Genomic DNA, 25,933 nt, shown 5'->3' on the forward strand with positions numbered 1-25,933 from the left:
CTGAGTGAAATCTATGTCTATTGTTTCACACGACCCTGGAGATCGACTCTTGATCTGAGGAGCAAAGTTGTCATGTTGCACGGTTGTTGGAAAACTGAATCCCTTCTTGTCTGTGCCAAGGAAGCTGATCACTTCCTATGCAGAGAAGAAAGTTTCCAGTGACCTCTGAGCTAGTTGGTAACACAACCCAATTAAGTTTAGCATAGTCAGTGGAGGCCTGGAATATAAGCAGTTCCACGTCGATACTACTGTTTATGTTATTCCAATGCGCAGGGCCTAGTGGGAAACTAGGAACTACACTACATGGCGCCCCAACGTTTGGTAAGGCGATAAACTAACGCAAGACTTGTAGATTAACTCAGTCGTGCATATTTCACACCCTTTTCTCCCGTAAATACTCCAATAGACGTCTGGAGTGGGTGAAAGGTTAAAATCCGCCCGACCTTAGTAGGAAGAGATTCCTATGTAAAGCTCTGGTTTATTCAACGTTGAAGGATACAGTGTTCCAAAATATTGTGCATCTAATCTTTGTCTCCTTGGAGACCTACTCTGCAAAAACTGCATTTTTAAAAAATGCCAGACAATGAAGACGCAGCTAGGCTGGCTTCCATACTAATAGAGGAAGACACGAGTCTCCTCCAGGCAGACCCGGATGCTATTATCATCCCGGTCCAGTTAAGAAGATCTATAACTTTAAAACTTATAGAAAACGGACTGACACCTCAAGGTGGTACAGTAATTTTCGTGATAGAGGCTCACGAGTATCGGCAGACAGAGGTATTCTATTCATGGATAAACTTTCCAGCGGTAAACGCTATAACACAAGAGTTTCACTATTACAAAATAGAGGAACCTCCGGATGAGTACGCCCCTTTCGAGGAGGTTGAAATTCCACTTAAATTTCAAGAGCACCTGCTCTGGTTTAATGGCGCCCTAAAACACAATGATCACATTACCAGGCTCGGTCCACTAGGTAGACCAGGAGCCACGTGGCCTGTTCTAGCCAGCTACACACCACATCCTGACATTACAAGAATGTCTAGAGAAGAGCTGTTAGAACAGCTAAACACATTAATTAAAATACATAGGCAATTAGTCCAATATGTAATACGGACTGCAACAGTCCAGCCAGCTGTTAATTCACACCAGCTGACCCCTCATCAGGGGAACACAAATAAAATTACACCACAGAACATACAGTCATGTCTTGGTAAAACACCCGTAAAACGGGAACAAATTCCTTTCTGGTTAGCCCAGAAAATCACTCAAATAGAGGCAGTATTTCCTGATACTACCCCTATTGAGAAACACAGAATCTTGACCATCTGCCTTCCTATGGGAATCGCACCACACGTGGAGGACTGCGACACTTGGGGTACAGTCTTTGCTTCCATTTACACAAAAACACACGGTGTTCCGTCTATGGCGGTAATACCAGACGTGCTAAAACAGATTCAAAATGAATTCGGTCCAGAACCCGCTTTAAATCTAGGTATGAAATTACTGAAAGACTTCAAGCAGGTCACGGCTATATTATTAGCCAACGTAAAGGGAGAAGCAGCATCTGTGGCGATTCGCCAGAAATTGAGGGAAACAGATATAAAAGATCCTGTTGAGCTTGCAAAAATCATAGAAAAATGCTATGAAGAATTAGGTAGAGACAGCTTGGGTGGAAAACCAGTTAAGCCCCAACTGCTCGAAAATCCTGAAAAATTATTTATTAAAAATAATTTAAACACTCCTAAAAAGAGCTGGGATGGAAATAAACAATCCACTCCCAAGGAAAAAGTTTTCCAGTCCAGAGGAAGGTCTCCTCGACGGAGGGAAAGAACTCCGACTCGAGAACGCCAGTCTCCCCAACGGGAGCCCTCTGAGAAAAGATATAACCTTAGAAATAGGGATAATATAAAAAAACCTGATAGATATCAAAGTACTGATACACGTCCCTCTCGATCTCTTCCACAGAATTCGGAAAGAAGAGGACGGTCAGACCCAGGAGAGCGCTCCAAGTCCAAAGACAAGGAACCTGCTCAAAATAAGAAATCTCAATTTCAGAAAAAGAAGGTAGCCAGTATTAGAGTAATCAACCATGCCGAGAATACTGAGGACACAGTTGAAAAACGGGGAGTGGGCATTGACAATGTTGGACAGTGCAGCAGAGATCAGTATAGCGCGCAAGATCTTGATGAGTCATCTGGAGACAGTGGACACGAATGAATACATTCAGGTTGAAACTGCCGACGCCAGACTTAGCGAGCCCCATAAAATATACGAAATAACATTGCGTATAGAGGGTGATAAGACTAGGAAAATTAAGGGTCTATTTTGGGATAAGCTCTCAAAAGGCTATGATATTCTGTTACCTGAAAAAGATTGGCCTCCGGAGTTTGTCAGGGAGTGCCCTCGTGGCGAAGAGGTAATTCTGCCTGCCTTCTCGAATCACATTCCGATTGACAAAAAATACACATATGCAAGGAAATGGGCAGTAGCCCAGGCACCTGCATTATATAAAAATCACGTAGGATGGGATGAGGATTCACCGCCTCACAAAATCCAATTAAAAAGTGAACCAACTGCCCAACGGCAGTATCCCATAAAGCAAGAAGCTAAAAAACAGGTCAGGGAGATCTTAGATCAACTTGAATACCAGGGGGTGATTGAAACATGCACCTCTCAAATGAACAATCCTTTGTTTCCTGTCTCCAAGCCAGACAATTCATATCGTCTAGTTTTGGACTACAGACACCTTAATACATGTTGCAAAACTTTTGCAGTACAAAACTCACATAGTGCAGCCCTAATGAATAACATAGTTAGGAAAAAATACAAAACGACATTAGACATTTCTAATGGTTTCTTTTGTCAAAACATTGCACCGGAAAGCAGATATTTGACCGCTTTCTCCGCATTTGGGTCGCAGAAAAAATTCTGTCGACTCCCACAGGGGTTCAAGAACAGCCCAGGACTATTCTCAACTAGGGTAACAGAGTTACTACAGATCTATGATGATGAAGCATTATCTTACGTAGATGATATTTATCTCACAGACGACGACTTGGATACTCACTTGAAAAGGGTGAACACCATTATACTTGGGTTCGCAGCAGAGGGTTACAAATTCTACTTTAAAAAGTCCCGAATTGCCCATCTGACAGTACTGTTTTTAGGGTACGAATTATCAAGTGAAGGGAAAAGCCTAGCGGACAACTTCTTAGAGAAGTGCGCTGTACTCCAAACTCCAAAAACGCTGAAGAATTTACAATCAATATTAGGTTTTCTGAATTTCGGAAGAACTTACATACTAAATTACGCAGAGAGGGTTAAACCTCTCTACGAACTAATTAAACCTGATTTAAAACAAATCAATTGGACTCAAAAACACACAGAAATTTTGAGATCACTGCAAACAGACATGTTAGCAAAAACAAAATTAGATACTAGACGCTAGAACGGTTATAAAAGATTAGCGAGTCCATATCGGCATATACGCAATTACCACGTTCCATTCTGACCAGGGTCCTGCTTTCAGCTCTCGAGCTTATGAGGAGGCCATGGCCAGCATGGGAATTGGGTTGTGGTATTCTTGTCAGTCATACCCCGGAAGGGAATAGGTGTGATAGAAAGAAAAAACCGGGGCATAAAGCAATCTATAACAGCGAAGGTATTAGGTTCAGGCGCTGGGTGGGTTAAACATTTAATAAGTGTCCAGACTAGTCTTAACAACATGCCAAGAAATTCTCTAAAAGGTTTCAGCCCATACGAACTATTGTTCGGAATTAGAATGAACGTTCAGGACCTCGATAGTCAGATGTCAGTGGTACAAGAAGAAACAAAGCAGTTTGATGTAAAGGATCGTTTGGCTGTTTTAAAGGAACTGAATGAAACAAGAAAATCATTAAGCAACATAAAGTTAAAGCAACAGCCAAGTACCACTGACGAGGCACCACCCGCAACAGCCCCAGCAAGGCCTGTCTGGATTCCAAAGATTGGGGATCTAGTCAGAGAAAAGATCACGGTTAAGAAGGAATTTGGGCCTTCTTACAGAAAAGCAGTACCTGTCTTAGCAGTCACCGGAACAAGATCAGTTGTGCTACCGCCCCTTGCTGGTAAAAAGGAGAACAGAGTCGTGTCCATCGATCTGGTAAAACCACAAGCATGTGGCCTATAATCAACAGTAGGCCCAGTGGACTCCCAAGAAACAACAGAATACCCAAACTTGCAACAATCCAAGAGGTTCAAACTGAAAGACTCATCACATTCGATCAGCCTGCAGTGCACAATGAAGGACTATGCAATACAGCCATGGAACTCGTGCCTCTTGAAACGCAGATTGAAACAGTTCGTCAAGAAACAACACCAGTCTACAATGATGTGGCATCAGAAAGTGCTACTGAGAGACAGATTGAAAGAACAATCCCATCAATTGACAGAACTGCCTCTGGTTATTTCATCAACTTCGACAACTTCTCTGAAGATGAAAACGAGCCCGAAGTGATGCCAGAAACAAAAAAGTCTTTTAAAGAAAAAGCAACGGAACTCTTTCATCAACTGAAGGAAATCTACCTTATTTCCCCTTGGCTAGAGTTCTGGTTCGGTCTAGGTGTATTTTTCCTCCTGCTTTGGCTCATCATGGTACTGTGTTTGGGAAAATTCATTGAAGGAAAATATATTACAATGGACACAGCAAGTCAGAACATCAACCTAGTCCTGAAACCACACAGATCATCCCACGTGAAGAAAAGAGAACTGTCAACAGTAAATGTCACAGCAATTCCAATACCTGGTGGGGTAGTATGGGAGAAAACAGACTATGAGATCTATGGTCCGGTCGAAATCCTGAAGTATCCTCATCAACTAAAGGTTTCCTTAAGTGACTTTGTTACACCTAGTACATACTCTGATGATTGGGACTTTAACAGTATTAATGACATGATGTCTGATTTAGTAATGTCAGCTAGATTCACAGATCATGATTATTTACAAGGTTCATCTAGTTATGAGCAGTTATTCTGTTACACCCACTATGGGGATCATTACTTGCATAAATCTGCACAGCCTAGAAATGTTTTTATGTATAACCAATGGGAACATTGTTCTACACCACCTAAAAGCAGTTCTAAAGCATTTTTTGAGAAATTCAAATACTTCTCAGGTTTTAACACCAGTGATGCAGAAACGTTTTATTATAAACTGTTAGATAAAACAGGAATGAAAACAATGCTGACAAATTCTAAATTGATATATTCAGAAGCATTTTATGACAAAATGATGACATTTGGTTTTGATTATTGGAAAAATAATATTGAAACGAAAACAATTTGGGGTACAAAAGATTGGCAGGTGCAAGGCATAGAAGCACTGTTTAGAACCTGCATGATACCAGAACAAATGTTATTTTTAAATGACACTGTACACCAAACATCTTGTCTTGGCCTAGCTAAGAACAAAGAACTTAAAACACCGTCTATACCAAAGCCAATAGCTGAGAATGCAACTGCAGATAATGAGTTAGACGTGTCACACATTTTACATTTCAACAGAACACATCCTGATTGGAAAAAGTGGTTAATCTGGCCTGCAGACACAAATAGCTGTCAAGATAGGTTCCTGAATAAAACACAGGGGTTAAAAATGACCAGATTAGACCCTAGATACTCCCAGAGACAACATCCAGGGATTATAACAACATACAGTGTAGGGAAACTCTGCCTAGAATGGCTAACTACATCCACACTGGCTGAAATTAAGCAACACTTGTCTTTGCTGAAAGATGGTGCTGATTTGCGCGATTTCATTCTTGGACCACGCAAACAGCGTCAAAAGCGTTTCATAGCGACCAGCATCTATGCTGCTTACAACGAGGCTTGGAAAGTAAAGCAAATTGAAACTGCTGAAAAAATACGAGAAATTGATCGTATTAATTTGGAAAAATCACTTTCTGTGGTAGACAATGGGTTAATGACTCTGTCTTCCAGAATATATTCTTTGGACAATATTGTATCCTCTGCCTTTGATGTGATAGACAGAGATTTGCTAATGTTACAACATGGCCAATCTCAATTACGTTCTATTATAGAACTAGGCTGGACGCTGCAAAATCTTCGTTCAGGCTATGTGCCTTGGCGTCTGATAAACACAACGTCATTATTTTCCATTTTTAACCTTACTGATAAACAGATCAGTTTGGCACAGAGAGGAGCAGACTATACAATCTTGAGCATCGAGAAACTCGAGAGATTACCATTGACAATGTCAGAGAGCCCTGTCATTGAATGGATAATACACGGAATTATCACAATTCCGATAACAACTTTCCGATTTCATAAATGCCTTGAATACATACCTGCTGGCCAGTATGAACAATTGGGTAAGGGATATGTTAAATCCGAATGGAAATTACCATACACTCATTCTTGCTATAGTGACAGCGACAAAAATGTATTTCTTAGTGGTGACAACTGTAAACACTCACTAAGCGGTATACTTTTGTGTCAGGGTATTAATTTACACGGAGCATGTGATGGAAATTCAAACAACCTTTCATGCCACCAGCTAGTCACACCTGCAACTCAGATAGAGCCCTTCTTTATGCAACTCGCAAACGGGAGTTACATTCTTAGAACGGATCACAGGTGCTGTGGCCTCGCGCCCGGACTAAGTTATCTAGTAGAAGTAACGTCCATGGTCAAATGTTGTATGCAAGCATTGTTTCCGAGCGGGCCTCCAGACATAGTGACTCCCATCTGGCCTCGTCTGAATCTCTATTCTATACGAATTGATACATTAAGCAAAATGAAATCTGTGCTTTTACAGACAACAGTGCCTATAACGTCATCTAAAGAGACGTATGATCTTCTAGTCGCAAGGACGGCTACTGAGGTCCATGACCTTTTATCAACAAATTGCCCCGTGCATTTCGTACAAATGCTCGACCAACTCCTTAACATGTCTAGTGCTACAAGCATCCCAGGCATATTTAAGACAGTCTTTACAGGACTGCTAACACCCTTCCAGGCAATTTTGGGAATCTTTCCTAATTTTGTGCACTCCATTTTTGGTGGTATTCCACTATTTTTTGGACTCATCGCAGGGATTCTATTTTTGACCCTCCTGCTTCGATATGGCAAGCCTCGGCTCAGACATAGCTCCCATGGGAATGGAAGAAACAATCCTAGCAATGCGCTACAGGGACAGGATAACTAACGTCCTCGGATTGGCCAGGCTGAGAGATCTAAACATGACCTGGTTCCTTTCATTCAGACCGATATGGCAAAATTGCATTTTACCTGTGCTACGGTGTATGCTTTGCGGCGATGAATGCGTGTTGGACATCTGTCTTTCACTTCCATCAGCAGTACCAATGGACGTCGATACTTTGCTAAGTCCAATAACGGCTCACGCATTGTGTTGTCCCCAGCGGCTACCAATCCTGATGACGGCATTCGTGGAGACTCCTGTACTACAGCCAAGTGGTAACAGTGGAGCGAGTGACAAAAGCAACATCATCCAGGTACAACGTTCTGTGAGCATTGCTGATCCTGCCTTCGATGACAGCAATCATTCTCACACCTGCCAAGTTTCAGCGCTATCTAATTTGGTTGAACTATCACCTGATTTTGTAGACCAATTCTTTGCGAGCCTGTCTGATACGATGTTCTCACCCACAGAGAAACAATAACTTTTTGAGAAGCTTTCCGACACACAGCGTTCCCATGAACTCTGAATTCGGCCTTCAGTTTGATCAACAAAAAACTGCCAGGAGCTTTGGTAAACTGATTTTTCTTTGAATTGGACAATTTTTCAAATATTGACCCTTTTCTTTTTGGCACAAACAATTCTTTGCTTAACGTAAAAACTATTCTTAGAGAACAGAAGCTTCACACTTCTATTTCTAAACACATCTAAAGACATAACAACATGACACCAGCCTCTAGCACACATGTTATTACAATGCATTTTTATGTGATGATTTATCTCGCATTTCTTCTGTCAGAGATACTTCATGTGTAATTCCTTTTGCATAATCGTTCATTGATTTCATATGCATTACTTTTTGAATGATTACTATGCTTTAAAAAACGTACAGTACCTAAATTCCATGTATTGCAAGTACGCCTATTTCGAATGCATTTATGTATTTTGGGGTGGGCAATGTTACACATACACCTAATTGCTTAGTTTTAGTAATTTTGATGGACATGTATACGTGGAGTGGGTGTTGCGTGCTTATCTAGGTTCCTGATCGATACTGTGACCTTATGCCCCTATTCGGCTATAAAGCCCTTTATTCCCTATATTGGCATAACCGTTCAAGTGCGATTTTCTGTAAAGTCATCTCTGGCCTCACACGAACAGAGCCACATTCCAGCATGACTCTCTGCTACTTCCTTTGCGACCAATTAGTGCAATGACAGAGCAGCAGTCACTATCTGATATTCCTAGATAACACTCCGAGTTCTTCAACAAGATAAAAACTTAGCAAACCTGGAAATCCCCGCTTGCTATGTTTTGATTAGTAATGGAACTCTAATGAGCAACTGATAACTGTCACTTCCTAGTGACATCTTTAATTGACGTCTTATGTCCAGCAAACTTGCGTCAAACCCGGCACCTGTCAGGTATAAATATTACCAACGTTGCCTTAAGCAATGTGCGTTGCCTGTTGCTGATGCCAGCTGCCTGCATGACCCCGTGTTGGTAAAAACTAGCACTCTGTCGCTGCAGCCTGCTATCCTGTGGTGGTGAAGCTACTGATTACCATTATCGCCGCTACAGCGCGAACTGTGGTTCAGTACGCTTGAGGAGCCGTGCAGCCGTCCTCTGCGAAGACATCCAGCCCAGCTGCCCGCGGACGCTGTCACCCCTCCTTCCTCCCGACGCGCTGAGAGAAGCCGCTGCCTTTCTCGTGCAGAGAAATCCAGTCCCGGCGCTTCCGGTTTACCCTCGCAGGTGACTGGGATATCGAGAGAGACCCCTGAAGGAGATACCAATCCTCCATCATTCTATTCAGAGGTATGGTGTTGACTAAACCCTTAGACGAGAATTCTTGAAACAAACCTTGGCAAAACCAACTTAACTTAAGCTACTTACTTACTCCCCTTCTCACGTGTTAGGCCTAGGTCAGGCACACTGGGGTAGGCTTAGTTAGAAGCACCAGTTGAGTATGTTAGCCTAATGTATATATGACTGTATAAATGTTTTATTACTTTTAAACCATTGTATGGCTAAGAAACCATATCAATGCTTTTACAGTTCTATTTCGCTATTCTTATCTTACTGTACGTACTTTTTATAATAACAGTTATTGCAATTGTGGCAATTCATTTCTCTTGTACGAGAAGAAAGACTGTTCAATAAATGTTAACCCTTTATTGATACACGCCCGTCTCTCTATTCTCTACATCTCGTGAAAGTAAACTGCACTAGACTGACTGAGTGAAATCTATGTCTATTGTTTCACACGACCCTAGAGATCGACTCTTGATCTGAGGAGCAAAGTTGTCATGTTGCACGGTTGTTGGAAAACTGAATCCCTTCTTGTCTGTGCCAAGGAAGCTGATCACTTCCTATGCAGAGAAGAAAGTTTCCAGTGACCTCTGAGCTAGTTGGTAACACAACCCAATTAAGTTTAGCATAGTCAGTGGAGGCCTGGAATATAAGCAGTTCCACGTCGATACTACTGTTTATGTTATTCCAATGCGCAGGGCCTAGTGGGAAACTAGGAACTACACTACAAGAGTGCATAGCAGGTCACAGCAGCAGGCAGTCGTCTTAGAGTCCTTCAACAGGTTAGCAATAATCTGCCAGAGTGCTCAGCAGGTCACAGCAGCAGGCAGTCCTCAGAGTTCTTCCAGGGACAGCAGCAACCTGGCAGAATGCACAGCAGGTCATAGCAGCTGGCAGTGCTTTGAGAGTCCTTCTAAGTACAGCAGCATGCTGCCAGAGTGCATAGCAGGTCACAGCAGCAGGCAGTTGTCTTAGAGTCCTTCAACGGGTTAGCAATAATCTGGCAGAGTGCTCAGCAGGTCACAGCAGCAGGCAGTCCTCAGAGTCCTTCCAGGTACAGCAGCAACCTGGCAGAATGCACAGCAGGTCATAGCAGCTGGCAGTGCTTTGAGAGTCCTTCCAAGTACAGCAGCATTCTGCCAGAGTGCATAGCAGGTCACAGCAGCAGGCAGTTGTCTTAGAGTCCTTCAACAGGTTAGCAATAATCTGGCAGAGTGCTCAGCAGGTTACAGCAGGAGGCCATCCTCGGAGAGTCCTTCCAGGTACAGCAGCAATCTGGCAGAGTGCACAGCAGATATCAGTAGTAGGCAGTCCTCTGAGAGTCCTTCCAGGCCCAGCAGCAGTTTGGCAGAGTACACAGCAGGTCACAGCAGCGGGCAGTCCTCTGAGAGTCCTTCCAGGCCCAGCAGCAGTTTGGCAGAGTACACAGCAGGTCACAGCAGCGGTCAGTCCTCTGAGAGTCCTTCCAGGCCTAGCAGCAGTTTGGCAGAGTACACAGCAGGTCACAGCAGCGGGCAGTCCTCTGAGAGTCCTTCCAGGCCCAGCAGCAGTTTGGCAGAGTACACAGCAGGACACAGCAGCAGGCAGTCCTCTGAGAGTCCTTCCAGGTACAGCAGCAGCCTGGCACAGTACACAGCAGGACACAGCAGCAGGCAGTCCTCTGAGAGTCCTTCCAGGTACAGCAGCAGCCTGGCAGAGTGCAAAGCAGGACACAGCAGCAGGCAGTCCTCTGAGAGTCCTTCCAGGTCCAGCAGCAATCTGGCAGAGTGCACAGCAGGTCACAGCAGCAGGCAGTCCTCTCAAAGTTCTTCCAGGTGCATCAGCAGTCTGACAAAGCGCACAGCAGGTCGCAGCAGCAGGCAGTCCTCTGAGAGCCCTTCCAGGTCCAGCAGCAGTCTGGCACCGCTAGCAAGATAATAGAAAAACAGCGCACAGCAAACTAGCTACAACGTACACTTCAGAGAGCAGACGCTCAATAGGGAACAAGGCATAAGATTAAGATCTGGATAAGCGAGCACAATAGAAATGAGAGCGTTAGCCCAAGCCGCCTTTAACCATAAGCGAGTCTATAACAAGATTTGAACATGTGTAATAGACTTAAAGGGAGCTAACCGACCCACAACACAATCCGGTTAAATTTATCAACGTGTTAACAATAAGCACTAATCCGTAGAATCAACAATGTTTCACTTATTTATCTGTAAATCCGTTATGTCATACTATTGTTTTTTCCTCTTTCAGCCAGAAACATACTCATGTATTTACACTTGTTGATAAGTAATTCTAGAGTTGAAATGTATATATTATTTGGTGGCATTAGTAAGCAAAGCAAAACATTGAATGTAATTTGTTATTTCTTTGACAGACCAGTCCCTTGACAAAGGCGCCTCGCGACGAAATGCATTGGGAGAATATGAATAAGAGATAAACATCGATGTTAAACAATATGGAAACGGAGATGTAAAATAAATGAAAACATAAGGATGTGAATGGAACATCTAAACTAACAAACATATAAATCCGTTCAATAAAAGAATCATTACAAACAATCAACTAAGTGTTGTCATCTGTATGAAATAAGAGCTGGAGATACAGCACAGACTGTGCCCAGGGAGACAGACCAGCAATTTAGGTTCTGCTAACCTCAACAGCGTGCACAGCAGGTCACAGCAGCAGGCAGTCATCCGAGAGTCCTTCCAGGTACAGCAGCAGCCTGGCAGAGTGCAAAGCAGGTCACAGCAGCAGGCAGTCCTCTGAGAGTCCTTCCAGGTACAGCAGCAGTCTAACAGAGTGCACGGCAGGTCACAGCAGCAGGCAGTCCTCCGAGAGTCCTTCCAGGTACAGCAGCAGTCTAACAGAGTGCACGGCAGGTCACAGCAGCAGGCAGTCCTCTGAGAGTCCTTCCAGGTGCAGCAGCAGTCTTGCAGAGTGCACAGCAGATATCAGTAGTAGGCAGTCCTCTGAGAGTCCTTCCAGGCCCAGCAGCAGTTTGGCAGAGTACACAGCAGGTCACAGCAGCGGGCAGTCCTCTGAGAGTCCTTCCAGGCCCAGCAGCAGTTTGGCAGAGTACACAGCAGGTCACAGCAGCGGGCAGTCCTCTGAGAGTCCTTCCAGGCCCAGCAGCAGTTTGGCAGAGTACACAGCAGGTCACAGCAGCGGTCAGTCCTCTGAGAGTCCTTCCAGGCCCAGCAGCAGTTTGGCAGAGTACACAGCAGGTCACAGCAGCGGTCAGTCCTCTGAGAGTCCTTCCAGGCCTAGCAGCAGTTTGGCAGAGTACACAGCAGGCCACAGCAGCGGGCAGTCCTCTGAGAGTCCTTTCAGGTACAGCAGTAGTCTGGCAGAGTGCACAGCAGGTCACAGCAGCAGGCAGTCCTCTGAGAGTCCTTCCAGGTGCAGCAGCAGTCTTGCAGAGTGCACAGCAGATATCAGTAGTAGGCAGTCCTCTGAGAGTCCTTCCAGGCCCAGCAGCAGTTTGGCAGAGTACACAGCAGGTCACAGCAGCGGGCAGTCCTCTGAGAGTCCTTCCAGGCCCAGCAGCAGTTTGGCAGAGTACACAGCAGGTCACAGCAGCGGGCAGTCCTCTGAGAGTCCTTCCAGGCCCAGCAGCAGTTTGGCAGAGTACACAGCAGGACACAGCAGCAGGCAGTCCTCTGAGAGTCCTTCCAGGCCCAGCAGCAGTTTGGCAGAGTACACAGCAGGTCACAACAGCGGGCAGTCCTCTGAGAGTCCTTCTAGGTACAGCAGCAGTCTGGCAGAGTGCACAGCAGGTCACAGCAGCAGGCAGTCTTCTGAGAGTCCATCCAGGTGCAGCAGCAGTCTAGCAGCTTACACAGCAAGTCACAGCAGCTGGCAGTCCTCTGAGAGCCCTTCCACAGGTCTAGCAGCAGTATGGCAGAGTGCACAGCAGTCCTCTGAGAGTGTTCCCACAGATCCAGCAGTAAACAGAGGATGGGTATGAAGGTCGGATTTGTATACCCTGGTGCCTTTCTCTCAGAGCGCGTTGCTCTGTTGCTCCGCGCCATTTTCCTTCGCATTTATTTTTTTCGCACTCGTCTTTCTCTGAAATTAAAAGAAGACAAATGTGATACTAGCTTCAAATTGGTTTAAACTATTTTTCTTCAACAGTCTTTGGCCGCTCACCTTGCTTTTAAATTTGCATCACTTCTGTCAGATTGCCTTCGCGTTATTCAGGCTGGTAGCCATATTGCGGCCTCACAGGGCCGGCTTAAGAAGTTCAAAGTGAAGGGGGAGGAGTGAAAGAAGCTGTGCCAAACAAACTTCACCGCAATACATTTGTGATTTTATTGAATTGTGGGGCATGTAAATTTTTGTATAACATTTCAATTCAATCTCTTTGTTATTAAAAAACTATGTGTCTTGTGCAACTCTAATATTAAAGGATACGGGCGGGAGGGGGGTTAGCGGCGAGGAAGTGCACGCTCTTTAACTGCTGTAATAATAGCAGTGAACCTTAATTTAAGCGCGATAAAAATGTATTTCAATACTTTAATTAAACGATGGCCCTCACATTAAGTTTCCTTATTGTAGCTTCATCAATCTATTGGCAGTGTAGAGAAAATGGGCAGCGAAATTATTCCAACTTCTTCATATAGGCACTTGCATATTTGATGTTTACAGTATTCATATTATTGTGCCCACTTATGATTGAGCCCATTATATGATTTTATATTCTACTCAATTCACTCGTGCTATTCAGACCTACAGCAATAGTGTTGAACCTCATGATTAGATATGCTTCTTTTTGTAGCAGCACCCTTTTTACACCAATCACTCTGTTAGCCACATTCACTGATGCTAAAACTGTCCATTTAAACTCATTTTCACTATGTGATTTCTGAAGAAAATGTTCCACCACTGGTGCATTGATCACCTTTTTTTTAATTCTCGATCTATGTTGAGTAATCCTAGTGTTCACCTGTTGGTTTGTCTTTCCAATATACACTTTTTTACACGGACACGTTATCGCGTAAATAACCTTCCTGGTTTTACAATTTGTAAAATCCGTGTGTCTCCACTTCACTCCATCATGATTGAACTCAGTTCCTTCAATGGTGCTACCGCACGCAAGGCAGTTGCTACATTTATGATGTCCCTGGACTGGTTTCATGTTCCATTTAAAGAGCAAGTCACTCTTGGGCTTAGGCAAAGAAATGTCAGCTCTTACAATTTGTTGTCCGATACTTAAGTTCTTTTTCATCGCAAATATCGGCTTAGGAAAAGGAAATTCCAGGTTTTCAAGGAGATGCCAATTTTTCAATATAATTTGTCTAAACTTGTTGGAATCGGGGCCAAATGTTGTCACACAAAACTAACTTTTCTAATTCCTTCTTAGGCTTAACCAATAGAAGGTCTTCATGTGGTGTAAATCTTGCTCTTTTAGTAGAGTGTTTTAATCGTTTTTTGGGGTGGCCTCTTGCAGCCATTTATTTGCAAAAGGAGGCTGCATGTTCCTCAAACTCTTGCCTCACTGTACAATTTCTCCTAATTCTTAAGAGTTGCCCATATGGGAGGTTTTCTTTCAAACTTTTGGGATGGGCACTCTTAAAATGTAAAATTGTATTTTTGTCTGTTTCTTTTTTGTATAAAGATGTTTTTAGCTGATTAGATTGTGGACTGATCGTGACATCAAGAAAAGTCATTAAAGTTTTACTCGACTGGATGGAAAACTTGATGTCTTCATGTCTATTATTTAACAATTCATGGAACATATTGAGTTCAATCTGGCTCCCCTGCCACAGGAGCCAGATATCATCAATATATCGTAGCAACTGTGTTATTTTAGTTCTGAATGGATTGTTGTTTTCGACAAATCTTTCTTCAAACTGGGCCATATACAGCACTGCCATTTCCGGTGCATAAGGACAATTCATGGCCGTACCTTTCACTTGAATAAAGTAGTTTTTTTTAAGAGCTACCTCTGCTAGTTGCAAAATAAAAGAGGTAGGTACTCTATTGGGGCGTTCTCTGCAGTCTAAATACAGTTCCATAACTTGAAGAGCCTCGTCCTGAGGTATTTGCATATAAAGTGACGCTACGTCGAGTGTCACCATTATTGAAACTTGGTCATCAAACGGAGTACCTTGTACCTCTGTAATGAAGTCTGTTGTGTCTCGTAGATAGGATTTTACTTCCTTCAAAAATCGTTTAAGGAAAAAGTCAACATATTTTGAGATAGGTTCCAAGGCTGAATCGCACCCGGAAACTATTGGTCTGCCTGGGGGCTTGTCAAATGATTTATGAATTTTGGGCATGATGTAAAGACCAGGTGTTCTCGGAAACTTCTTGTTCAAAAATTAAAAATTCATGGACCGGGTCTTCCCCAACCATTCTACACCAGGTCTGATTTTTCTACCTGAGCTTTTCCTTCTTCAAGGTACATGGCACGTGGCCAAATTACCACTGCCCCTTTCTTGTCCGCTTGTTTGATGACCACTGATGTATCTGCTCAGGTAGAAAATCACACCTGGTATAGAATGGTTGGGGAAGACCCGGTCCATTCAATACAAAACACCATTTCTAATATTCTTCAACTGGGAATGGTAAGTGGGTTTTTGGGACCAAAGGAATTTGAATTTTTGAACAGATTTAAGGATTGACATCAGTCCAATGGAAGGATGCCTCAGTATTGGAGACACTCCACAGGAAACTAAGATGTGGGAGGCAGTTTCTGCAGGTGAAGGAAGGTAGGCTGAGAGGGCTTGAGTCAGCCCCCCCCTCCAAAAACCCACAGAGGAGCTACGGCTCCAGCGTCAGTTCTGTAGAAATTTAGAAAGGCGCTGGAGAAAGCACTATAGTCCTTCGGCTAAACAAGAATATAAAAGTGCTCTAGCAATATATAAAAAAGCCATCAGTACACAAAAGAATCTGTTCTTCATTGGTCGAATTGAGCACGCACAGAACTCAGCTAGGATGCTATTTCAAGTGGTGAACTCTCTGTCCAATCCTTCAGCTGGATCTACAATAGAGAATTCGCAGGAATTTTGTAGTGCACTAGCCACATTTTTTACCACTAAGGTAATAGATATTTACTCCACCTTCTCCAAAGAGCTGGCAGGAAGAACCACTGATTTAACCATTCAACCAGCACTGAAGTATCCCTCCCTTACTCAGTTTCAGTCAGCTACCGAAGATCAGGTCAACGTACTTGTTGGCAAGATTAAATCAGGCTCTCCATTGGACCCATGCCCTCCGACCATAATGAACCAACTACACAATGTTGTTACCCAGCCGCTGACCAACATATGCAATTCCATCTTCAAAACCGGGGTCTATCCACAGACCTGGAAGAAGGCTATTGTTAAACCTTTGATTAAGAAGCCTTCCTTAGACCCTACCATCACCTCCAACTACAGGCCTATTGCCTGCCTTCCTTTCCCTGCCAAAATAGTAAAGGCAATAATGAATAAACAGCTCTCCGAGTTTATTGAACAACATAAGCTCCCAGATGATACTCAGTTCGGGTTCCGGAAGGAACACGGAACTGAGACAGCATTGGTAAAAGCCTCGGATGAAATTCGAGAGATCATGGATTCGGGAGGCGCAGCAGTGCTTATCTTGTTGGACCTGTCAGCTGCCTTTGACACGGTCGACCACGTCATCTTGGTCGACCGTGTCGCAGCCCTTGGAATTAGTCATCTGGCTAAAGATCTTATAGCCTCTTTCCTAGTCAATCGTAAACAGGCAGTCAAATTGGGCAACTACTACTCGCCCACCTCTGAATTGCTCTGTGGGGTCCCTCAAGGATCCTCGCTAAGTCCCACGCTTTTTAATATCTACGTTGCGGACTTGGCGAGGGTCATTAAATCTCGTGGGATGCGATTGACTACCTACGCGGATGACACCCAACTTGTGTTGGCAGTACAGAAGAACGGTCCAGTGGTAGCAGCTAAGTTTCAGGAGGGGCTACTGGATGTACAATCATGGATGCACAGTAACTGCCTGAAACTTAATGCAGAGAAAACCGAAGTCATGACCTTCGGTGAGATCTCCCCCGAATGGTCCTCAACATGGTGGCCCAGTCAGATGGGCTCCCCCCCGGTTCCTGCTGTTAAGGTTAGGAATTTGGAAGTTATCTTCGATAACAAGTTATCATTTGGTTACCATGTAAACAAGGTGGTCTCTGCTGCATTCTTCGTGCTGAAGAAAATAAAAAAACTCATGCCATACCTGCCTGCCTCGGCAGGGAAAACACTCATCACCACCTTAGTGTTTCCGAAGTTGGATTATGGAAACGCCCTCTTCCTTGGTACACACAAATACATTCTGAATAAACTACAGTCTGTGCAAAATATGGCAGCACGGATCCTACTTAATATCCCCTGGCGACACTCTACTTCAGTAGCCATACGCCATCTACACTGGCTAAGAGTGGAGAGCAGAATCAAATTTAAGGCTCTTTGTATCGCCTATAAGGCCATCCATCAGACTGGACCGAAGTTCCTAAAGGAAGCTTTTCAGGTTTACATACCTGGAAAGGATCTAAGATCAGCGGCAAGCTGTCTATTGCATGTCCCCCGCACAAGAACGGCCACATGGGGAGACAGACGTTTCCTGGTAGCAACCCCCAGACTGTGGAACACACTCCCCTTGCACATTAAAACAGCACCAACACTCATTGCCTTTCGCAAGGCCTTGAAGACATGGCTATTCAATCAATAAGTTCACGCCCTGAATTTTGTGCATCCCAGAGTATCTCACTGCGCCTAGACACCCTAGGGTATTAGTTGCGCATTAAAAATTCTATAAATAAATAAATAAATTGAGACATGTGTGGACATACACCCTGGCGAACGGTGTAACCATTATGCAATTTTTGTAAAGAAATGTCTCTTTATATTATTTTAGAATTGAAAAATGACAATGAACTGATGCCCCCAAACGATACTTCATGTTTTCATAATATACAACATGTAACTGATGACGCTGAACCGCGGATGTTTATTATTTGAATCTGTATTGATACCAAAAAATGGAAATTGAACAAATGGATTGAAAAGAGGCTTTGGAAGACACACAAGGAAGTTTCTGATGATTTGAAGAAGGATTTGGTGCCTAGAATGAGTGTTCAGTGACCCGGGCAGAGGTTTGAGGGTTGAAACGAGGCTTCTAAAGACTCAAGATGATGCTACGGACTGGAGGGAGGTCACTGCAGGCTGGAGAGAGATTTCCTATGATTAGGAGCAGATCTGAGGATTACAGTGAGGTTTATGAGAACTGGATGGACGAGACCTCTACTTATTTGAGGGAATTTACTACCCTTGCCCAGAATAATATACAGCTTAAAAAAAACAAATGGCTATACCTTGGGGTGGGGGAAGATTGATCCAAACGAGCTAACAAATAGGGTGGTAACCGGAGCACAACCCGCGATAATGAAATGCTTAGACATGGAGGCAAGCGATGAGGAAGTCCTACACCATTTTAATTTAGTTTTAGGAAAAGTAAATGAATGCCTCACCGTAAATCAGAAAGGGACAAAAGAAAGGAAAAATGGCTGGTTCAATCACGATTGTACAGACGCCCACAAAAAGTTAAAGAAAGCGCTAAAAAAAACAATAAGAGACCAAGAGGAGATTAGGAACCTGAGAAAAACGTATAGGCTCACGTGCAAAGCGAGAAAAGAAGAATTTAACAAAGTATTATGGGAGCAGTTGCACGAAAGCTCAAAAAACAGAGATAGTGTTCTATTCTGGAAGGTAGTAAATGCACCTTTTTTTACGGATACAGGAGAACGCTCTATTGTAGAAGTGGCCATTGAGGGACAAACTTGGGTAAACTACTTTGCAAAAATCTTTAGTCAATCCCTAGTAGTACCCCTCACAGATAATAATAGCCCAAATCAGGATAATATATTCCCAATTCCATTGACAGTTGACTACATGAGGTAACAGTTGCACTTAATGCCAGTAAGAGTGGAAAAGCCCCCGGCCCAGACGGGGTGCCAGTCGATTTTTTTAAATTTAAATTAGACCTGTGGGACCCCATCATAACAAGGGTGTTCGATGCGACAATGAAGCGTGGCCTACTTACCTCCTGGTCCCAATCTATACTGGTACCTATATTTAAAAAGGGAAATAGAGACGAGGTGACTTGCTACCGACCAATTTCCCTCCTGGATTCACTGGGGAAAGTACTGGGTAGAGTGGTACTCCAGCGTTTACAGGAGTGGGCAGATGACACCGGGACCCTCTCGGATATCCAGTATGGCTTCCGAGAGGGACTCGGAACGACGGAACAAGCCCTGAACTTGGCCCTACTGATGGGGAAAAATGTGTCGGCAAAACGTGAAAAGCTCTAAATGGTATATGTCGACCTCTCTGCGGCTTTCGACTGCGTCTCCCATGCAAAACTATGGTCAGTGTTATCCAATATGGGAATTGATAAGGCCCTTCTGACTCTACTTAGGGAACTTTATTCCAACGCCTCCTCCAGGGTTCGCTTCGGAGTGCGAGGCGAGCTATCAGAATCCTTTCCCGTGGAGTGTGGGGTCAGGCAGGGGTGCGTCCTTACCCCCTTTCTCTTCTCCCTCTATACCAATGGTCTTGAGGTAGAGATGTTGAGGGGGGCTTGGACTGACCCCGGGTGAAAGATCGATTGGTCCCCGCGCTCCTGTACGCGGATGAGGCGGTCATCATAGCTCGCACCCCACGTGAGCTCCAAAAATCTTTGAACAGCTATGCGAAGTTTATGAGTGACTTGGACCTTCATATAAACATAAAAAAAACCTATGTCATGGTAGCTGGTCAATCTAGGAAACACGGAAAAAACATCTACCTTAATAACAACAAATTAGAAACTACCCCACAGTATCCCTATTTAGGGATTATGATAGATGATAGGCTCAATTGGAGAGCAGCAATAGAAGCACGTAAACACCAACTTTTGCGCTCTACTGGTGCTCTCATGAAATTTGCACAGAAACTGGGGAAAAAGCCTCCGGCTGAACTTCTCCAGATCTACAGAGCCAAAGGCCATTCCATCGCACTTTATGGGGCGGGCCTGTGGGGACATAAAAACACGAAAACCCTCCAGGTTGCAGAGAACACATTCACCAGATTTTTACTTGCGGTCCCAAAAAGAGTTTCCACTTTTTCCTGCCATGCAGAACTGGGGCTACCACACATTGAGGACTTGGCCAAAATTGAACCTGTACTTTTATGGCGCCGAATATGGGTTTCAACAAAAAATACCCTTACTAAAGACATTATTGCGGACTGTATGACCCTAGATCGTGCTGAAAAAATAGATTGGTTAATATACGTTTATAAACCTGAATCCATCGCTGAAATTACTAAAAAAGAACTAAAGGTAAAGGCGCTGAGTCATTTCGAAGAGTTACGTATTTCCGCGGAAACTAAGAAACCATCTGTACAGCACTCTCTAGCGGTAATGACCACCCTGGAAATGGAACCATATCTAACCTATGTCGACTCGCAGTTTGAACCATTCCTACTAGCGAGATTTAGACTGAACATTTTCCATAGGGTTGTAGCTTTTCCCTACAGAAATAGTTGGGAAGAAACTTTAACGGCCTGCCCATGTGATGGTCTATCTGAGCAGACAACAATTCATACAGTACTGTTTTGCAAATTTTATACGGCACACCGTAAACTTTGGCTAACCCCCTTGCTCCGAAATTTAGGCCTTCGAAGGTGTCGTCCTGCAATGTTGTGGCTGCAATTTTTAAGCTCTGAATATGTATGTAAAGTTGTAAGCACCTTCCTAAAATGTATTTTCAAGCACAGGTTAAACTTACAAAATAACAATCTCCAATCCCTTTGATAACTTAATGGCGTTATAAATCTTAAAATTAATCGAATATATTTTAGAAATGTTATGATGAAATGGAATATATGAATGCTTTTATGGTTTCTTTGTAAAACTGCAACCGAATAAATATTTTTACTTACTAAAGAAGGAGGCCAGGACTGGTGGCTTAGAGGACTAATGCATCTACTGCATTTGCCTGTGTTACACCTCATGGTCACAGGTTCAAATCCTGGCGGGTCTACTCTCATCCTTTCTGAGGTCAATAAAATGAGTACCATTGAGTTGGGTAACAATAAACATCTGTTATTTGGCGCCAAATTAGGGGTGAATGTGGTTTTAGATATACACATGTTATGTTATTATATGACTTTAATGACATATCAATGAGGTTTGGAGGCACTGAAGGGCCACTTTAAAGACTGGCCCCATAGTTAGGAAACTTTGAATGAGGTTTAGCACAACTCCTAATTCAGGACAACCTGAGAGGAAGTTTCAGGGTTGTGCTTGGGGTGTCTGTGTGTACTTTTCCGAGGACTTCCAGTAAGTTTTATGAATACAAATTTGTTTTGTGAGGACAGCAGCTCAGTTCTGTAGCAATGATTACAAGACTCAAAGGAGTTTTCGTATGACTCACGGGGATTTAAAAACATTTAAGGGAGTTTCCTGATGACACACAAGAGTTTTCGGAGGACTTAAGTTTACAGAGGAATAAAAGGTCTTTTCTGAGGATTTAAGTTTTTTTTTTGAGGATGCAAAGTGATTTTATGAGGATATGAAAGTTTCCTAGCATTTTGCGTGAGCTCAGTAGTGGCATTTACACACTGCAGCAGAGACAACTGCTCCTTACACACAGAGGAGGATAATAAACCAGCCTTACCTGATTATGGTGCTTCTTACATCCTGCCAAACAAAAAACAAACATAGTGAAATCAGTTTCCAGAGAAGATGTTAAAGTTATGGCAGTATTTTTAGGAATGAAACACTTCTATCTATGGTTAGAAAACAGTGACTGGGGTCACATAACACAGCACATTCCGTGGTATTGCATGACTAAGCACAGATTGTGATATTCTGCATGAGGTCACATGACATAAGAAACTGATATTCTGAGTGGTAATGAAATAGCACAGTGTCTCCCTGACCTCAACACTTTGGACCCAAGAACAATTGTAGTACAGAGGCCGTATAAACTATTAAGACCCTATACTCTGCAAATATAGTAGTTCTATCAAAATTGCATTTGAAGACCGATGCCATTTTTGGCATGTATTCTATGTTTCATTGTCACTGTACATAGAGTCTTTGCAATTTGTCTATTGAAAAAGTCATTCACATGTTTTGTACAATAGTCTTCTATGTTTTGAAAAAGAAAACTAATGAAAAAAACAAATGAATATAACCCTGTCTTGAACATTTTTACTTTTTAGTTTTGTCTACCCAAATCAACAATTGTATGTTTGCTCAAACCATTTCTCAACAAATTTTAAATTTATTAAATATTGTTTACTAATCAAAATTCACCTGCAGGCAAAATAGTTGACCTGTGGATAAAAAACGTATACAGTATTGAGTTGTCCAAGAGGCAATTGTTCACTGCTTAGATGTTGTATGTAAACTTTTTTTTTTTTTTTTTTAATTTTTGAAAACCTTTATTAGACAATATGTGCAAACAAATACGGGCCTACAACCCACAGGCCGGCCTCGACAGTATAGAAAGCACATCAGCAAGCAGTTGGGCGACTCAGCAGCATATCAGAGCAGGCACGATTAATCCAAGTTACACTATACGTATTTGCGCTGCCGAGAGGTAGGATAAGTGAAGGTTTAATTTTAAAGTTTTTTAAAAGAGTCCATAAAATAAGAGTCAAGAAGGATCAGAGTCCAAACAATACGATCAGGACAGAGGTGGGCAACGGTCTTCAGAGAAAGCAGCAAGCATTATTCACAAAACAAACGGCTGGAAGCGAATAGGTCAGGATAGATGACGAACACACAATATAATGCACCCCAGCCACTACCCACAAATTCCCAATCCACCCCCTGACCCGAGGAAATAGGAGAAGAAAAGAGTAGAAAAGAAAGAACAAAAAGAAAAAATTAAGGCCCATAGGAACTGAAACGTACAAAGAAAAACCCCCCACCCTACACGCATGCAGAGGCTACGGCCTACCCCCCCCTAACAGTGTGTCTGTCGGCCCAAAAGAGTACCCGAAATTCAGAAGGAAGGAAAAGAAGGAAAAAGAGATTCACATAAGACCGGAGGAGGGCCAGAGAAATAACCAAAACAATCAATACTTTTACCCGCGGCCACCCAACCCCGGACCTCGACCCAGTACCTAAACAACATGTACCTCCAACAATTGTCCTTTACAGCCCCAGCAATGCACACAGCAGGTTGCAACAAAAAGGAGAAACATCCTCAGCCCTGTCCCCTTCGAACCGGCATGACAACTGAGTCCAGGTCTAAAACAGCCAACATGGACGGAGAAGGCAACCGTGAAACCCATTGCAGAAGTCGAGGCTCTGGAGATGAGTCAAACTGGCGGGGAGGTCGGTCACAAAAGTCAAGAGATGCCACCGCTGCTTGTCCGAGGAGAGTACAGTAGGGAGCAAGACGAGGCAAGAGTTCCAGCGTAGCAGCAGGCCGATGCGAAGACAGCAAATCCAAGAAGAAGCAGAGAGGCACGCCATCAGAAGACAAAGGGGATGAAAAACATGGCGTCCGAAGCAGAAGCACCAGCCATCGCGAAGGATCGTTAACGCCTAACTCCTTCAGATCAATTCCGGAGAGTACTGCAGCGGAAACTGAGGCTGGACCTGCGATCGCCTCCACATGCCACATCCACAAGGGCAGACAATTCACAGTAAACAGGTTGAGGATGTGGCGTAGTGTGCAGCACTGAAAGACCATCATGGCCAGCCGGAGAAATCTCACCGAGCCGGGCCCCCAGTCCGTAGGCAGTGTCCCGAAAGGCCAACCTTAGATCTTCCAAAGCTTCCAGGATATCACGAAGCCCCAGCGGTGTATCCAGAATAGAGGATGCAGCATTGTCCCCCGCCCAGGGCGAACGGCAGCAGAGCACTTCAGAAAGCAAGTCACCATTTCCACTCATCGACTCACTACGATGCTGCAGAGGATCAGCAAGGCTCCGCTGGGACAGAGACATGAAGACAGCTGATCGTGAGGAATCTCCAACTGAAAGAATGCCGGCAAACAAGCAGCCCCCGAGGTGAGCAGATAACTCCGCTGGCAGGCGCTGGGTTCCCAGTGCGGAAAATGGCGTCCGCTACGGAGGAGAAGCAACAAAGAAACAGTCCAGTCCGCCTCCCAGCCGGGCAGGGATACAATGTATAAGCGCCGGTACAATGTTTCCAGGCGCGTAGGGCTGCCGAGCGGAGGGAAGCGCTGCGGCGAGAAGCCCAGCGCCGCACCGCAAGTACTGCCGACCGGCTCCTCTTCCACCACGGCGGCCGCTGTTGTTGTAGTCGTTTCCGGCCGTCCCCCACAGGCAATGGCCCGGCTGCGATCACCCGAAGGGCCGGGAAGGAAGCAGAGACCTCTCACCGCCGGTAGTGCTCGGATTGCGCCGGTAGTAGCATCGACGTGATCAGGAGCACTTCTCGAGTGCGCGTGGCGTGTGGAGGTACAGGATATGTGGCAGGATAATGAAGAAGGGCACAAGGGTCGGCGGAGCCGAGAGACTAGGCGGCCATCTCGGCTGCAGGCTAGGCTCCTCCCCCGTAAACTTTTTTTTTTTTTAAATGTATGTAGTGTGCGCGATTGTGGGTGAGAGTGTATTTGTGTGAAACAGAGCATGTGTTTGTGAGTGTATGTATGTATATGTGAACATGAATGTATGAGTGAGAGTCAGTGACAGGTAGTGAGTGAGAATCACTAAAAGGTAGTGAGTGAGAATAAGTGAGATCGATTGTCAGTGAGTTGCCAGTGAGTATGAGTAAATCAGAATGAGTGAAAATAAGAGTGGGTGCACATGAGTGAGAAACTATTATTGAATAAGAGTTAGAGTGAATGTCAGAGAGCGTGAATGAAGGAGAGAGAATGAGTGAGTGAGAGTGTTTGAGAATGACAGTTAGTGCAAGTGAGTATGAGTAAGAATGTTGGAGTCAGAGTAAGTGTTAGATTTGGGGGTCTCTAGATGGCAGAGGTAGGTACCTTTGATTAAATAGGGACCCATGCGTCTAGTCAGGGTAAGGGGGTACACTCCTAAAATAACCCCTGCTCACCCCCATTTTAGCTTGGCACGAGCAGACAGGCTTATCTCAGAGGCAGTGTGTAAAGCATTTGTGAACACATACAGTAACCTAGTGACAACACTACAGATGGACACCACACAAGTAGTAGTATAAAAATAAGTATTTTTATATAGACTTAACACAAGACCACAAACAACATAAATCCACAATACTGTACTTAAAATGGTAGAATTAGCTTAGTTCTCTTTAGATGTTAAAATGCGACACTGAGTCAATGTACCTTAGTGTTGCAGGGAAGATGATGCGTTGGTTTCTTACAAGCAAAAACGGTGATGCGTTGGGTCCCTACTGATGCGTACAGGATGCGTCGGTTCTTCTCGGCGTGGGGAGGTGATGCGTCATTTTCTTACGGCGCTTCTGTGGCGATGCAACCAGCAGCGTTGTGATGTGAGGAAGATACGGTGCAATGAAGAAAAATGGTGTCTTCTGCTTGATGCAACACGATGCGTGCATGCCCGATGGCTGTATGGCGACTCAACGATTCTTCTGAGCCGCCACAGGCCCAGCGACACGCTTCCTGGTGATGCGGCGGCGTCTGATGCGACATCGATTATCTTCTCCAGAGATGCAAGGCGCTTCGGCAACGATGCAACAGCTTGCAGCGTTGACACGCTTTCCCAGCGATGCGACAACAGCGGCTGCGGCGGCAACACGCTTCTCCGATGATGCGGCGGTGTCTGGGGCGACGTCGATCCTCTTCTCCGGCGATACGAGGCCCTTCGGCGTTGTGAAGCGACTGGGGCAGTTCAGAGGCACGCTTCTCATTCGTGAGTCGCACTTTCAGCTCCTTAAGACACGCAGTCCCTCAGAAAGCCCCACACAGCTGCAGGCACTTCCAAAGAACTCTTGGGGAGCTGGTGGT

The 25,933-nt window shown here is 44.2% G+C and overlaps 1 protein-coding gene across 1 annotated transcript in view; it reads right to left on the bottom strand.

The window, feature by feature from the left end:
• The window catches only part of LOC147710218 (E3 ubiquitin-protein ligase TRIM39-like), a 171,672-nt gene that overhangs the window by 66,137 nt on the left and 79,602 nt on the right, over positions 1 to 25,933 (bottom strand). The window contains exon 4 of the mRNA XM_086920897.1: positions 21,674 to 21,696. Coding sequence (XP_086777023.1) covers positions 21,674 to 21,696 — 23 coding nt within the window. The remainder of the gene's footprint in view (positions 1 to 21,673; positions 21,697 to 25,933) is intronic.

This window comes from Lissotriton vulgaris, chromosome 5 (assembly GCF_964263255.1).
Source record: "Lissotriton vulgaris chromosome 5, aLisVul1.2, whole genome shotgun sequence".
Lineage (NCBI taxonomy): Eukaryota > Metazoa > Chordata > Amphibia > Caudata > Salamandridae > Lissotriton > Lissotriton vulgaris.